This window comes from Dromiciops gliroides, chromosome 2, assembly GCF_019393635.1.
Source record: "Dromiciops gliroides isolate mDroGli1 chromosome 2, mDroGli1.pri, whole genome shotgun sequence".
Taxonomy (NCBI): Eukaryota; Metazoa; Chordata; class Mammalia; order Microbiotheria; family Microbiotheriidae; genus Dromiciops; species Dromiciops gliroides.
Window position 1 is genome coordinate 261,452,560 of NC_057862.1, and position 16,603 is coordinate 261,469,162.

Below are 16,603 nucleotides of genomic sequence, written 5' to 3' on the forward strand. Positions count from 1 at the left end.
AGGCATCAACTGTCAGCTTTTTTGCCCACAGAGCCAGGGTAGACTGGATAAGGGAAGAATTTATGACCAAACAAGAGATAGAGAGGATCATGGGAAGTAAAATGGGTAATTTTGACTATATTAATTTAAAAAGGGGTTATACAACCAAAACCAAATGCAGCAAAGATTGGAAGGAAAGTAGGAAACTGGGGGAATTTTTCATAGCAAATTTCTCTGACAAAGCTTCGTTTCTTAAATATATTGGGAACTGGGTCAAATTTATAAAAATAAGAGCCATTCCCCAATTAACAAATGGTCAAAGGATATGAACAGGCAGTTTTCAGAAGAAGAAATCAAAGATATCTATAGTCATATGAAAAAATGCTCTAAATCACTATTGATTAGAGAAATAAAAATTAAAATAACTCTGAGGTACCAACTCATGACCATAAGATTGGCTAACATGATAGAAAAGGAAAATGACAAATGTTGGAGGAGATATGGAAAAATTGAGACACTTGGTAGAGTTGTGAACTGGTTCGACCATTCTGGAAAACAATTTGTAACTATGCCCAAAGGTCTGTAAAACTGACCCTTTGACCTAAGAATATCACTACTAGATCTGTATCCCAAAGAGATCAAAGAATAAGGAAAAAGACCTAAATGTCCAAAACTATTTATAGAAGCTAAGAATTGGAAATTGAAGGGATGTCCTCAATTGGGGAATAGATGAACAAGCTGTGGTGGAATACTATTGTGTTATTAAAGTTATGAGGGGGAATGGTTTGAAAAAAACCTGGGAAGACTTATATTAACTGATGTAAAATGAAGTGAGCAAAACCAGAACATTGTACACAATAACAACAATATTGTAACTATGATCAGTGGTAAAAAACTTAGTTACTCTGATCAATACAATGATCTAAGATAATTCTGTAGGACTCGTGATGAAAAATGCTTTCCACCTCCAGAGAGAGAACTGATGAACTCTAGGAGCAGATTGAAGCTTAATTTGTTCATTTTATTTTTCCTGCTTTTCTTTTGCAACATGGCTAAAATGGAAATATGTTTTGTATGATTTCACACATACATTTGATATCACATTGCTTGCTTTCTCAATGGGTGGGAGAGTAGCAGAGGGAGGGTGATCATTCAGAACTCAAAAAGTTGAAAAATTAATATTAAAGATAAATAGATAATAAATGTATTTAAATGTTTAAAAATACATTTCACTCAACAGGGAAACAGGAAAAAAAGAGAAGGGGGAAGGGGAATTAGAGGGAGGGTATATTAAAGGAGGGATTAGTCTTAAGCAAAACAAATTCTAAGGATATACAAAAAACTCTTTTGAGGTAACAAAGAATGGGAATCTGAGAGAGTACCCATAAATTGGGAAATGAATATACAAGTTATGGTATATGGATGTGGTGGAATACTATTGTGCAGAACTCATCACTACAAAATCAGCATGTGACCAGCAATATCAGCATAATGACCAACCAGGATTCCAGAGGACTAATGCACTAATGATAAAACTTGCTACCCACCTCTTCACAGAGAAATGAGGGATTCAGAATGCAAAATGAGACAAATATTATTAAGACATAGCTAATGTGTTTGTAATAAGTTTTGTTTATCTCTCAACAGGAGATAGAATAGAATGCTGAGAAGGTTAACTGATTAAAGCAAAATTTTTTTAAATGGCTTAGCACAGCTCTCTTTGTGGTGGCAAAGAATTATAAATTGAGGGAATGCCCATCAATTGAGGAATGGCTAAATAAGTTGTAGTATATGAATGTAATGGAATACTATTGTGCTGTAAGAAATGATGAGCAGGAGGAATTCAGAGAAACCTAGAAGAACTTACATGAACTGATATTAACGGAGAGGAACAGAACCAGGAGAACGTTGTACACAGTAACAGCAACATTGTGTGATGATTGACTGTGATAAATTTGGCTCTTCTCATCAGATCCAAAACAATTTCAGAGAACTCATGATAGAAAATGTTCTCCACATCCAGAAAAAAGAACTGTGGATTCTGCATGCTGATTGAACCATACTGTTTCTACTTTGGGGCTGGGTTTTTTTTCTTTTTTGAGGTTTTCCCCTTGTATTCTGATTCTTCTTTCACAAGATGACTAATGCAGAAATATGTTTAATGTGATTGTACATATATAACCTATATTAGATTCCTTTCCATCTTAGGGAGGGGGGAAGGAAGGAAGGATGAGAGAAAGATTTAGAACTAAAAAATCCTATGAAAATAAATGTTGAAAACTATCTTTACATGCAACTAGAAAATAATAAAATACTTTTATGAGAATCAACAAAAACAAAAAAAGAAGAAAAAGAAAAAACAGCTTAGGAACTCTGATCAACACTATGACCAACCACAATTCCTGAGGGCTCATGATGAAACATGCTGCCCACCTCCTGACAGAGCTGATGCACTCAGAGTGCAGATCAAGAAATATTTTTTTTAGATGTGGCCCATGCAAAAATTTGTTTTGCTTAACTATACATACTTGTAAGAGAGATTTCTTTTTTTTTCCCTTGCTTTCTTAATAGAGGATGGGGAGGAGAGAAGAGAAAAGGCTCATCTATGAAAATAAAATAAAATTTAATTTCTTTTAATAAGAGCCCATACTGGACTAGAGATTTCACATAGGACAGTGGTTCTCAAACTCAGTCAGTAAACGTTTATTATGAGCTTACTATGTACCAAGCACTGTGCTAAACACTAGGAATACAAAGAAAGGCAAAAGATAGTCCCTGCCCTTGAGGACTTCACAATCTAATAGGGGAGCCAACCTGAAAACAACTCTGTACAAACAAGGTATATACAAGATATCATCAACAGTGGTCCTTGGACCCTTTCAAGGGGTCTGCAAGAACAAAACAATTTCCATAATTATATGATATTATTTTCCTATAAATACCCTTCCCTTTTCCAAGTACCTATTTGTGTGAGGCTGGGTTTTCTTCACATATTTCAAACAAAACAACATATCATGGGGCAGCTAGGTGGTGCAGTAGATAGAGCACTGGCCCTGGATTCAGGAGGACCCGAGTTCAATTCCGGCCTCAGATACTTGACACTTACTAGCTGTGTGACCTTGGGCAAGTCACTTAACCCCAACTGCCTCACCAAAACTAAAAAAAAAGAAAACCCACCATATCACAACAAATTGAATGCAAAAAACAGATATGAAGATCCATCTTTTTTCTATTAAACCAGACAGATTTTCAAAAATATGTAAAGCAATATTATCCTCACTATTTTTGTCTTTGAAAATAGTTATTTTTCACAAATTATTTATTTATTAATTTTGTTAACATGTTTTAGGCTTATTATTTTTTAATGAATTATATTTCATATAATTTATATTGAATTGCTTGAGTTCTTAAGGGGGTCAAGAGGGAGGGAGGGAGGAAGAAAATTTGGAACACAAAGTTTTAAAAATCGATGTGAAAATTTCTTTATACATGTAACAGGGAAAATTCTAAATAAATAAAAAAATTTTAATGAATTATATTTTTTAAATTTATCTATTTTAAGTTCTAAAGTGGTAACTATTGATAGATATAACCCATATAAACAAAGGCTCTTTGGAGTCCTTTATCATTTTTTTAAAATAAGTTTTTACTGGGGGCAGCTAGGTGGCGCAGTGGATAAAACACCAGCCCTGAATTCAGGAAGACCTGAGTTCAAATATGACCTCAAACACTTGACACTTACTAGCTGTGTGACCCTGAGCAAGTCACTTGACCCTCATTGCCCTGCCCCCCCTCCAAAATAAGTTTTTACTAATGTCTTCTATTTTTTACATTATGATAGTTGTCCTCAGTATCCCTCCTATTCTCCCTTGCTGATAACCATCCCATATAACAAATGGTATTTTTAAAGAGGAAATAAAATCAACACAATTGATCGATCCATTGGAAAAAAAAATCCCCCAACATGCAATATGTAACACCTTTGAACCTGCCACTGCTGTGAAGGGGGTGAGTTGGGGGAGTCCTTTCATATTTCTTCAATTGAGTCATGCTTGATCTTCATAACTTTGTTGTATTCACTTTTGATTTTTTTGGTGTATGGTTGTTCTTTCCATTTTCATTATTTTAGTATTGTGCATATTGTTATTTGGCTCTGCTTACTTCACTCTGTATATATCATATATATCACTTCTTACAGCACAGAAATAGTCTATTGCCACAATTTATTTAGTCATTGCTCAGTGTATGGGCATCTATTGAAGTCTCTGGTTCAAAAGATATGGACATTTTAGTCAACTTATTTGCATAATTTGAAATTCCTTTTCAAAATAGTTGTGCTATTTTGTGGCTTCACCAACAATGTATTCATGTGCCTATCAAGCCACAACCACTCCAACAGAGACTATTGCGATTTTTTGTCATCTTTGCCAAACTTTGTAAAACTTCAAGGTTGCTTTGATTTGCATTTCTCTTATTATTAGTGATGCAGAGCATTCTTTCATGTGCTTGTGAATACTTTGCAATTCTTTTGCGAACTGCTTGCTCATTGGCCATTGGGGAACAGCTATTAGTCATATGTACTTATTGCTTATATATCTTGCATGCCAAGTCCTTATCAGAGTGAAAAAATCCAATACAAAAATGTTTTCCCAATCAATCACTTACCTTCTTTTTATTAGATGCATTCATTTTGCCTGTGCAGAAGATTTTCTGTTTCATGTAATCAAAAATTATCTATTTCATCTTTTGTAATTGCTTCTATCTCTTGTTTGGTTAAGAATACATCTCTTATCCATATCTGTGAGAAGTATATAATGTGCTTCTTTTCTTTTTCTTTTTTTAAATTTAAAAAATTTTTTAAAATTTTAAAAAAAATTTTTTTAATTTAAAAAAATTTTTAATGAGGCAATTGGGGTTAAGTGACTTGCCCAGGGTCACACAGCTAGTAAGTGTTAAGTGTCTGAGGCTGGATTTGAACTCAGGTACTCCTAACTCCAGGGTCAGTGCTCTATCCACTGCGCCACCTAGCTGCCCTTTAATTTTTAGCAGCATAGTCTTTAATATTAAGGTCATGTATCCATTTAGAATGTATTTTAGAATACATGCCACAGTGCTTAGCACAGTGCCCAGCACATAATAGGCACTTCATAAATGTGATTCATCGAATGAATATGGTATAAAGTCTTGATCTAAGCCTAATATCTGTCAGACTGTTTTCTAGTTTTCATCAAATAAGTCCGTCCATCCCCCTCCCCCCCCCCCGCCAGGTAATTTTTTTACTTTATTGAATACTGAGTTATTGAATTCCATTGTTTCTGAATCTCCCTTGTTCAGTCTGTTCCATTGATCTATCTCTCCATTCTTTAGCCAGTATCAGATATTTTTAATGACTGCTGCTTTATAATATAGTCTGAGGTCTAGAAGTACTATTCCCTCTTCATTTCCTTTGATATTCTAGATCCTTTGTTTTTCCAAATTTTGTTATATAAAGTACTATAAAGTACTTCAATAATTTTTAAGAGTACAAAAGGGTCCTAAAACCAGAAAGTTGGAAACCTGCTGACTCCAACCAATGCAGATCAGCACTGCAGCTCTTAGAGCTGGCTGGGGGCATTTGGAAGTTAAAGCCAGTAGGTGTCAAGTGGTCAAACATGAACTTCTTCCTGACTACAAGTGCAGCTTCTATCTTCTATGCCTAGTTGTCTCTCTATAGGACAAAACCTGCCCTGTATGCTATGATCAATCTCTTAGGGTTGTATTTTAAAGCCATTTTTTATATACAACATAACCTCATAAAACCAGAGTAATCAGAACTAGGTGAGATCAGGCTACCTCACAGTGATGTCTTAGGACCCTTTGCCAGTATAGGAAAATGACTGAAGAGGTTCCATACAATGGGGCAAGATCTTGCTAAGTGAGTTAATGGCTTGGGACTTTTCCAATCTTCAACCAATTCCAAAGTATTGGAGAGGTCCTAGTAACAACATTCTGCATATGCAGCAAAATTATTTGAATAAACCAGACTCAGGCAAGAGCTGGATAATTCCATTTGCAATCCTCTCCAATAAAACAGATAACAGAGGATTTACCTCTAGGATAAAATATTAAGTCCTCTGGCATTTAAAACTCTTTATAAACTGGCTCCTTTCCAGTCATCTTATGCTTCCCTCCCTTCCATGTACTCTACAATTTAGCTACACTGGTCCACTTGCATTTGAACCTTAATATGACACTCCATCTCCTTGCCTCTGCTTAGTCTGTCCCTCATGCCTGGAATGCCCTGCTCCCTAACTTCTGCCTTTTATTTTCCCTGGAATACTTCAAGACTAAACTCCAATCCCACCTTTGCCAGGAGGCCTTTCCTATCCCCATCCTCCCCTTTTCCCATTCCCCATGTTCCTGGAGCCTTCCCTTCTAACTTGTAATCTACTCTAATGTATCTTTTTTAATTTAATAAATAAAAGTATTTTATCATTTTCCAGTTACATATAAGGATAGCTTTCAACATTTGTTTTCATAGGATTTTTAGTTCCAAATTTTTCTCCCACCCTTTCTTCCCTCCCTCCTCCCCAAGACAGAAAGCAATCTGATATAGGTTATATATGTGCAATCACATTAAACATATTTCTGCATCATCTTGTGAAAGAAGAATCAGAATACAAGGGGGAAACCTCAAAAAAAGAAGGAAAAAAAATCAGTCTCAAAGTAGAAACAGTATGGTTCAATCTGCATTCATAAGCTACAGTTCTTTTTTTTGGATGTTGAGAACATGTTCTATTATGAGTTCTTTGAAACTGTTTTGGATCATTGCACTGCTGAGAAGAGCCAAGTCTATCACAGTTGATCATCACACAATGTTGCTGTTACTGTGTACAATGTTCTCCTGGTTCTGTTCCTCTCCTTCAGCATCAGTTCATGTAAGTTCTTTCAGGTTTCTCTGAACTCCTCCTGCTCGTCATTTCTTACAGCACAATAGTATTTCATTACGTTCATATACCACAACTTGTTTAGCCATTCCCCAGTTGATGGGCATTCCCTCAATTTCCAATTCTTTGCCACCACAAAGAGAGCTGCTATAAATATTTTTGTACATATGGGTCCTTTTCCCTCTTCTATGATCTCTTTGGGATACAGACCTAACAGTGGTACCACTGGGTCAAAGGGTGTACACAGTTTTATAGCATAGTTCCAAACTGCCCTCCAGAATGGTTGGATCAGTTCACAGCTCCACCAACAATGCATTAGTGTTCCAATTTTTCTACAGCTTCTCCAAAATTTGTTATTTTCCTTTTTTGTCACATTAGCCAATCTGATAGGTGTCAGGTGGTACCTCAGAGTTGTTTTAATTTGCATTTCTCTAATCAATAGTGATTTAGAGCATTTTTTCATATGGCAATAGATAGCTTTGATTTCTTCATCAGAAAACTGCCTGTTCATTTCCTTTGACCATTTCTCAATTGGGAAATGACTTACATTCTTATAAATTTGATTTAGTTCCCTATATAGTTTAGAAATGAGGCCTTTATCAGAAATACTGACTGTAAAAATTGTTTCCCAGCTTTCTGCCTCTCTTCTAATTTTGGATGCATTGCAGTGCCACACCAATCAGACTACCTAAAAATTATTTTATAGTGTAATCAAAGTCTTCCATCTTGCATTTAATAATATTCTCTCTCTCTTGTTTGGATATAAATTGTTTTCTTCTCCATAGATATGAGAGAGAAACTATTCCTAATTTATCTGTGGTATCACCCTTTATGTCTAAATCTTGAACCCATTTTGACCTTATTTTTGTATAAAGTGTAAGACGTTGGTCTATGCCTAGTTTTTGCCATACTATCTTCCAATTTTCCTAGCAGTTTTTGTCAAATACTGAGTTCCTATCCCAGAAGCTGGAGTCTTTGGGTTTATCAAACAATAGATTACTATAGTCATTTACTACTGTGTCTCCTGTGCCTAACCTATTCCATTGATCCACAACTCTATTTCTGGTTGTTGTTTTTTTTGGTAAGGCAATTGGGGTTAAGTGACTTGCCCAGGGTCACACAGCTAGTAAGTGTTAAGTGTCTGAGGTCGGATTTGAACTCAGGTACTCCTGCCACCTAGCTGCCCTGCGCAACTCTATTTCTTAGCCAGTACCAAATAGTTTTGATGACTGCCACTTTATAGTATAACTTCAGATTTGGTACAACTAGCCCACCTTCCTGTGCATTTTTTTATTAGTTCCCTTGATACTCGACTTTTTGTTCTTCCAGATGAATTTTGTTATTATTTTTTCTAGCACTATAAAATAATTTTTAGGTAGTCTGATTGGTGTGGCACTGAATAGGTAAATTAATTTAGGTAGAATTGTCATTTTTATTATATTAGCTTGGCCTATCCATAAGCAATTGATATCTTTCCAATTATATAGATATGATTTTATTTTTGTGAAAAGTGTTTTGTAATTGTGTTTATAGAGTTCCTGGGTTTGTCTTGGCAGGTAGATTCCCAAGTATTTTATATTGTCTACCATTACTTTAAATGTAATTTCTCTTTCTATCTCTTGCTGCTGAGCTTTGTTGGTCATGTATAGAAATGCTGATTTATGTGGGTTTATTTTATATCCTGCAACTTTGCTAAAGTTGTTGTTTCCAGTAGTTTTTTAGTTGATTCTTTAGGATTTTCTAACTATACCATCATGTCATATACAAAGACTGAAAGTTATGTTTCCTCCTTGCCTGTTCTAGTTCCTTTAATTTCTTTTTCTTCTGTTATTGTACTCTGATGTATCTTACACATAATTATTTATACATATGTTGTCTAATATATACTCCTATTAGAATGTAAGCTCCTTGAGGCCAGGGAATCCCTTTTGCCTTTCTTTGAATTCCTTGTACTTAGTAGAGTGCATGGCACATAGTAAGTGAATGAATGAACAAATGGGTGAATTGTTTATTTTATTAATCACTTACTATGTAGACTGCATGTACAGCATGCTGGGGACACAAATAGGAAAGTAAGACATTTAAGTACTTAATAAACACTTTCTGATTTCCTTCTGCCCCCTATTTAACAAGATTTTGTCCTTAATTTTTTGCTCTTTGTTTTGCTGCACTCTTGTGGCTTCAACTATCATTTCCTTACTGATCTACACTCTAGATCTCTTCAGATCTGTGCTCCATGGCCAGGGCTAATCATTTGTATAGCTCAGTCAGTCCCCTCAAACTCAATCTGTATAAAGTCAAAAGATCATTTCATATTCCTTTTTAGTTCTTATCTTAGCCATCCTTCTGTGGTTCCCTACTACCTATCTAGCCCCACTCAACCTAACTTTTATTCTCTATGTGCTTTCTGGATCAGTCAGGTTAGCCTAATTATTGTTTTCTAGACCAGGACTTAGCACAGTACCTAGCACATAGTAAGCATAAATATTCATTCACTATGTCATTTCTGAATCTTCGTTCATGCCATTCTCTCTCCTTCTGTTTCCTTGTTCTCTCCTCTCTACCTATCCAAGGCCTACCAAACATATGTTCCAAGAAACCTTTCTACCAACTTCAGCTCATACTGATTTCATTTCTTTTAACTTATAGCCAGCACCCCTAGGTTTAGTCTTGAAGTATTCTGAATGCTTCATGTGCTTTGATCCTGTTTCCAAATCTAGATTTTAAAACTCTGGGGAGCAGATACTATCGTATCTTTTCCTTAACCTTCACAAAAGTAGGCTTTAAGAAGTACTTGATGGGTAATAGCTTTGGGGAGTTTCTATAGCAATGTTTGGCTTTTTAAATGAAACAAAGAAACAATATGTATGTGCTTACGATCATTTCAGCACTATCAAAAGCTCATCACTGACTCAGCTCCTGGAACGGCGTGTGTAGCAGCAAGATGGGAAAGTGGCGCAGGCTCCGCACGGCCTGGAAACTACACAGCCACCGGTGGGACCAGAAGTGGCACGACAAGCAATACAAGAAGGACATCGTCCTGGAGAAAGTGGGTGTGGAGGCTAAGCAGCCCAATTCTGCCATCAGGAAGTGTGTGAGAATCCAACTGATTAAAAACGGCAAGAAAATCACTGCCTTTGTTCCAAATGATGGCTGTTTGAACTTTATTGAGGAAAATGATGAAGCGTTAGTGGCTGGCTTTGGCAGAAAGGGCCATGCTGTTGGTGATATTCCTGGAGTCCGATTCAAAGTTGTCAAAGTGGCCAGTGTTTCTCTTCTGGCTTTGTACAAAGGCAAGAAAGAGAGACCAAGATCATAAAGTGATTTGTACCATAAATTTAAAAAAAAAAAAAGGCTGATCACTGTGTAATAATGACCAACATTGGCCCCTTAAGAGTTGAGAAAATGAACTTCTTTCCTTCCTTTGAGACTGTGGGTTTGGAATATATGTGTATATATGTTTATATATATATATATATATATATATATATATATATATGTATGTATGTATATGTATGTGTGTGTGTATACACATAACTATACATATACACAGTCTGAATATATACACGTGTATATATTCAGACTGTATATAAATATATGCATAGATATATAGTCAGACATGATTGGTATGTTGATTGGCTTTGCTAAACTTTTTTTCTTCTTCTTTCTTAAAAAAACTTTGTTACAAGGGAAATTTTGCTAGATAGGGGAGGTAGGAGGCACATGTTCAAAAATGAAGGTGATACATAAGGATATCAATAAAAGAGGGGGAAATTATAATTCATCTAAAGGCAAATGAACTATATCCACCAGTAGGCTCAGGGAAACTCCTTAATGTGGCCTTTCTCAATACATAATCCCAGGGGTTGAAGAAAAACTGTACTTTGTGTTATGGCCAAAGGTTGTGAGAGATAATTTATTAATATGCAAGCAAGACTTGAGGGTTCTGGGAATAGACATCAGCAGCTGGAAGGAGATGGCCAAGGACTGCACCCAATGGAGTTCAGTACTCAGGAGCAGCTTGTGCGCAGCTGAGATGGGCCTTCAAGCTCGGGAGGAAGAAAAACGAATGAGGCACAGGAACCGACGGGCACCAGAGAGTGCAGTTTTCTGATGTCCTCGTTGTGGCAGGAGCTGCAGTTCCCGTATGGGACTGCACAGCCACACTGTGGCCTGTGGCTCTTCAAGGTGCTGATCCCTGGTCGTCTGAGACTGGTGGAAGCCTACAACTACTGTTCCTGCTTGGAAAGACATCTAAAAGTAGTCTCTCCCAGTTAATGGCACTGTTCTCTGCCCTAAACAATGTCCACTTATATTTCGTGGTAATCATGAAACAAAAGACAAAATTTCACAGTAAGATAAATTGAAAGCACATAGTTTTTTCCATTTGTTTAAACAGCACAAAAGTGTTGCTGTACACCCTTGCTGGGTATATCATCTTCCTGGACCAATTTACTTCTCTTTCAACCCCTCAAACTGGTCAAAGATATACAAAGGGACGGCTCTCTTATTTGGGTTAACAAAAAGTCATTTCCACTAGATTTGGCCACCATAAAGAAGCCTAAGCCCCTGAAGTTCCAGGGACTCAAGATCCCTCACTGAAATTGTCTTTTCTTTTTTAAAAATTAGATTGACTCTTTATTTGCTATCAGATTAGTCTTTCAGTTACTTGCCAGTATGTCTGTGATCTATGTTATCATGAACCTGCATACCCATGCTCAGAGGTTAGAAGCTGGTCCTGCCAGTCCAGCTTGGGAATAATAGAATTCCAAGATATTTGAAACTGAGATAGGATCCAGGTCCACAGGTGTCAGAATGGGACTATCTGCTGGAGCTTCATCATTACCTGAAGCACTGCCAAGAGTTTGAGATGGTTCCTTTATCAAGTTGTCCATTTGTTTCCAGATAGTGAAGCTTTTTTCTGATGCTAGTATGGCTAGTTGAATGTATTACTTGATACTCTCTAGAATTTTTCTTGAAGAGATCTTTCCCTCAGGCCACTGGGTTCCAAGGTCTAAGGAGTCATTGCCATTCAGGCATTCAGAGACCTCTTCATTCAGATCATTGTCTAAGTCAGGGCTTCTTAAAAAACTTTTTCCACTTTCAACTCCTTTTCACCAGAGAAATTTTTACACAACTGTATATAAAATAGGCATATATAACCTTTTACTGTTGCCAAAATTTTCACCACCCCCATAATTCACCAGAATCTGGGCCCAAAGTCTCATCAAAGTAATTGAGGAAAGAATCTGTATCAGTGGTGACAGGCACCTCAGCTCTCAAGGCAGCTCTGCTCCTTCATGGGCTGAGACTTTGGATAGAAAGGCCTTCACACACTCTCTTACTTTGGTTAAGTCATAGGTCTGCTCCTCTTGCCCTTTGGGAGTGAGTTCTAGTTTGTATTTACCAACTGTTTCTTGCAGAATCTGGTCCAGCTGATCTGGTGAGAGATAAAACCAGGGGTCATCATTCTCTAAGGGGAGATTAGCTTCTTTCTTACATTCTTCCAGATCAAAGACCATTATTTATAATAAGGTTAAGATTCCTTCCCACAGACTTATGTCAAGAAAGCTTTCTGGCCTATTCACAGATTGCTGCAAGAGTTCCCTCTCTTGTGTAGTCTCTCCAGGCATTTAGCAGAGCCTTCTATCTCCCTCTATTCTGTTATTCTGATAGCTATTCTGTTTCAGATTGTCAAGAAAGGCATTCCAAAGAGAGGTGGTGGTCATTAGAGACTTTTTGGAGTCAGAAAGTGGTCTGAATTTTAGCACACAAAATCTCAAAGCCATGAGCTGGTTTCATGCCCAGTTCATGTGCCTGGTGCTGGGGGTGGGACTAGGAAGGCCGACTGTACACACTGTGGAGGTCTGGCACAAACCTCTGTTGTACCAGCTGCCATACAAACACTTTGGGAATGTGCCCGAAGCCATCACACGTGTTTCTAGCACAACATTCTGAAAGTTTGGCGGGATTGCAGTTCAATAGCATCCAGTAAGTAAAAGGCCTGGACAGCTGCAGCATTGCTTCAAAATTGCCACAGCAGCGTCTAAGAGGAAGCAGTGCTTGATGAAGGCTTGTGTGAACTTTTTCTGGGTACCCTTAGATTCATTTGTTCACTGCCGCCTGTACAGATTTCAAGGCAAGGATTTTTTTAGGGGGCCTGGCGATTATGGATCTCCAGTGCCCGACTGATGGTGGGAGGTGTGGCAGGTAAACCAGGCTATTTCAGCAGATTTCTGTGGTGCACGCAGTTCTCCACAGTGAAAAAACACTCTGTGGGTGCTATTATCAAGATCCATCCATTTAAGGAAAAATTCAGCCCCTTTTATTAGCAAGAATCCACCATTGCTATCTTCAAACCTGGCTGCCAACTCTCAAAACTTCTTTGTAATATGCTTTATTATGTAAACAATAAACCACTTATCCTCAATGTTATCTCCAAACTTAGTTACACCACCAAGATGCACAGGAATGCTATCTTTATTTGGTTTGTGTCTGAGGTTAAAAAACTGTGGCAGATAGAGACCAGCAGAGGTGCCTACTGGGTTGTTCTTGTTGGTCCTTCTGAAGCACTTCTTCGCATTTTTCTGGTGCTTTTAGTAACAAAAACAGGTATTTCACCACATCTTCCACTACTGCCAACTTCATGTTCCCCTCCATTTTTGCTCTTGGAAAACCAGCTTAGGCCACCGCCAGCAAGCAAGAAATCCAAGTCTACAGGACATCTTACTGAGAGAAGACCCAGATCCCGGGAGCCTGGGGAATGAGCCTGCTGACGTCACTGCTGCAGCCTGCACTGTCATTTCCGGTGCTGGCCAAAAGTCGTCTTCTAATAGAAATAAGATTAGGGCTTTAATTCAAGGAAACCCAGAGTTCAGAATACGGCACTGTCATATTGTGTTTTCTTAGTACCAATAACACAATCAAGGATTTCCATATCTTGTGCTTTTATTTTATTAACTAATCTTAAGCATAATCTAAGTTGGTGCTGGGTAGAATGCTGGGCCTAGAGTCAGGAAGAGCTGAGTTCAAATTTGACCTCAAACACTTCCTAGTTCTGTGACCCTGGGCAACTCACTCAACCTGTTTGCTCAGTTTCCTCAATTGTAAAATAGAGCTAATAATAACATCTACATTACAGGGTTGTTTTGAGGAGAAAACGACACTATTTTTAAAAATGCTTAGCACAGAGCCTGGGACATGTTAGGCACTTATTCCCTTCTCCAATACTGTGAATTCTTTCTTTTTCCCTCTTTCCCTGGAACTTCCAGTGAGGAATGTGTGCAAGGACTTGGGAGTGGGCCTTGAAAGGGTACCAGATGCCCTCCCCAATCCTGGCAGAAGTGGCAGCTTCTAAAAGGCACCTAAAGCACAGGGATTAAAAGGAAGGTTGAGATAGACATTTGTTTGGCTCTGAAAAAGGGCTGTGCTGTGTTCCAGGAGAGCAGCAGAAATCAGGACCCAACAACTGCTACATTTTAGCAGAGGGTAGCACTCTGGTCCCAGATTAATGGAGCAGCATTAGGCCCACACACTTGGGCCAGACTCCAGCACAGGAGCTGTTAGCCCCCTAACAGTAAGCAATATTACTGGCCCTACTGGCATTAAGTAGCAGTGTGGACCTCAAGCAGAATCAGCAACAACGAAGGTCCCAATGATGTGGATGTGCTGGAGTGGGCAGCAATACATGGAAGGCACATCCTAAAGGAAGCCCTTAGTTTACTGTAGCCTGGAACTAACACCACAATGCCAGTACATTACCTGGAAGTAAATAAGACAATTGCTCAGAAAGGGCTTGGAAGTAGTTGTCTCTGGAGGTAGGTGGCTTGTTTTCTACCAACCAGGGTAAAGTAAACCATCTACCCAGCCCCCATGAATGACAGTCAGTCCCTTAGCAGAAACTTCTAAAAGGGCAAAAATTTGACTGATACCTCAGCATGGCCAATGTAGAGGCAGTGAAATCAAGTCCAACTAAATCCATGCTACTTCTTTTTTAAAAACATGGGGGCAGCTAGGTGGTGCAGTGGATAGAGCACTGGCCCTGGAGTCAGGAGTACCTGAGTTCAAATCCAGCCTCATACACTTAACACTTACTAGCTGTGTGACCCTGGGCAAGTCACTTAACCCCCATTGCCTCACAAAAAAACAAAACAAAACCATACTATGGGGGGCAGCTAGGTGGCGCAGTGGATAAAGCACTGACCCTGGATTCAGGAGGACCTGAGTTCAAATCCAGCCTCAGACACTTGACACTAGCTGTGTGACCCTGGGCAAGTCACTTAAAAAAAAACCCTTCAAAAAAAACATACAATGGTTAAGTAAACTTCCTTCTGTCAACTATTAGACTGTCTAGTATTTCCTTTTATTCCAACTTGCAACAAACTACCAGATCAGCCTGACTCAAGTCCTACCTCAAACAGCATCCCCCCCCCCCCAAATGTCTTAAGAGCAGAACTAGAAGAGATGTCTTCTCTAGTCCCTCCCCTTCCACCTTACCCCACCCAGGGTGCAGGGAAGTCAAAACAATAGCTAAAATTTTTTATGAGATGGAGCCTCTTTAAGATGAAGGGCAACTAAGGCAATTGTCAGTTTCTTTCTGGTTGGGAAAGATTGGAAGACTGCAGAGGAGGCATCATTACCCACCTCCTGTAAAGGTGATAGACCAGAGGCACAGCATGAGACATCAACTTTCAGGTACAATGTATTCATTTTTGTTTGGTTATATTTATTTGTTAAAAGAGAAGGCTCCTATTTGGCAAGAAGTTAGTGGGTGATGATAGATATATCATCAAAAAGTAACAAAAAGTAGACAGGAAAGTCAAGAGAATACAAATGGGATAAGTTTGTTACTAGTGCTAAACTTAACACTGTGCAGGGCCAGAGGTTCTTTGCTGGCCCAGGGGATCCTTCAATGGAGCCCCATACAGACTTTGCACATGATCAGGGGCAGTATGTTCTGCAGATTAGAGAAAGTGTGAGAACAGGATAGATCTGGGGGACAACTGTAGGGGTGAATCAGGATAAGAAAACACTGAATTAAAGGAGCTGAAAGCCAAAAGGAAGATATGTGGACGCAATGAACCCAGAAAAGTGAGAAAGCAGTGGAGGATTTAGGATGATGTATGGTTTACATATTTGAATGGACACCCATGGAAGAAAAGGAAGTATGCATTTGGTAGATAGAAGGGCAGATAAGGATGGTCTACTGGAAAGTGTATGGGCTTTAGACCAGAGTTCAAATCTTGCCATCTACTATTCATGTGGTCTTGGGCAAGTCACAATTTTTCTAGGCCTGTTTCTTGATCTGTAAAATGAAAAAGCTGGATTAGAGTTGGTCTCTTAACATGCCTTTCTAGCTCTATAAGAACTCCTCAATAAAATGCATCTTCTTTTTTAAATGAAAAAGTTGAAATCAAATTCAACAAAGTGAGACTATCAGTCTATTTGATCAATTAAGTGCACACATAAATGAAGTCAAATGAGTTGATGGTATCAAGTGTGGAAATGATCTGCCAGCTTATCAATCAATGTAAGCTCATGACTTGAATGCTGCTTGGTGCACTGAAGAGTGGAAAGGGTATAATCTGTATGAAAATTAAAAGTATCATGTCTGTTAAATTTCTTAGTGCCATTTAAGTAATTACACAACAAAATAAAATGATTCAAAAAAAGTAGAATGTTAAAAAACCCTGAAACCT

At 38.2% G+C, this 16,603-nt stretch overlaps 1 protein-coding gene and 1 pseudogene across 1 annotated transcript; one reads left to right on the forward strand and one right to left on the reverse strand.

Annotated features, from left to right (window-relative positions):
• Nucleotides 1–9,849: 9,849 nt before the first annotated feature.
• LOC122744328 (40S ribosomal protein S23-like) lies at nucleotides 9,850–10,224 on the forward strand. The gene has a single exon (XM_043989779.1). The coding sequence runs from the start codon at nucleotides 9,850–9,852 to the stop codon at nucleotides 10,222–10,224; it is 375 nt and encodes a 124-aa protein (XP_043845714.1).
• An 883-nt stretch (nucleotides 10,225–11,107) lies between these two features.
• On the reverse strand, nucleotides 11,108–13,898 carry LOC122743468 (annotated as a pseudogene).
• Nucleotides 13,899–16,603: the final 2,705 nt, after the last annotated feature.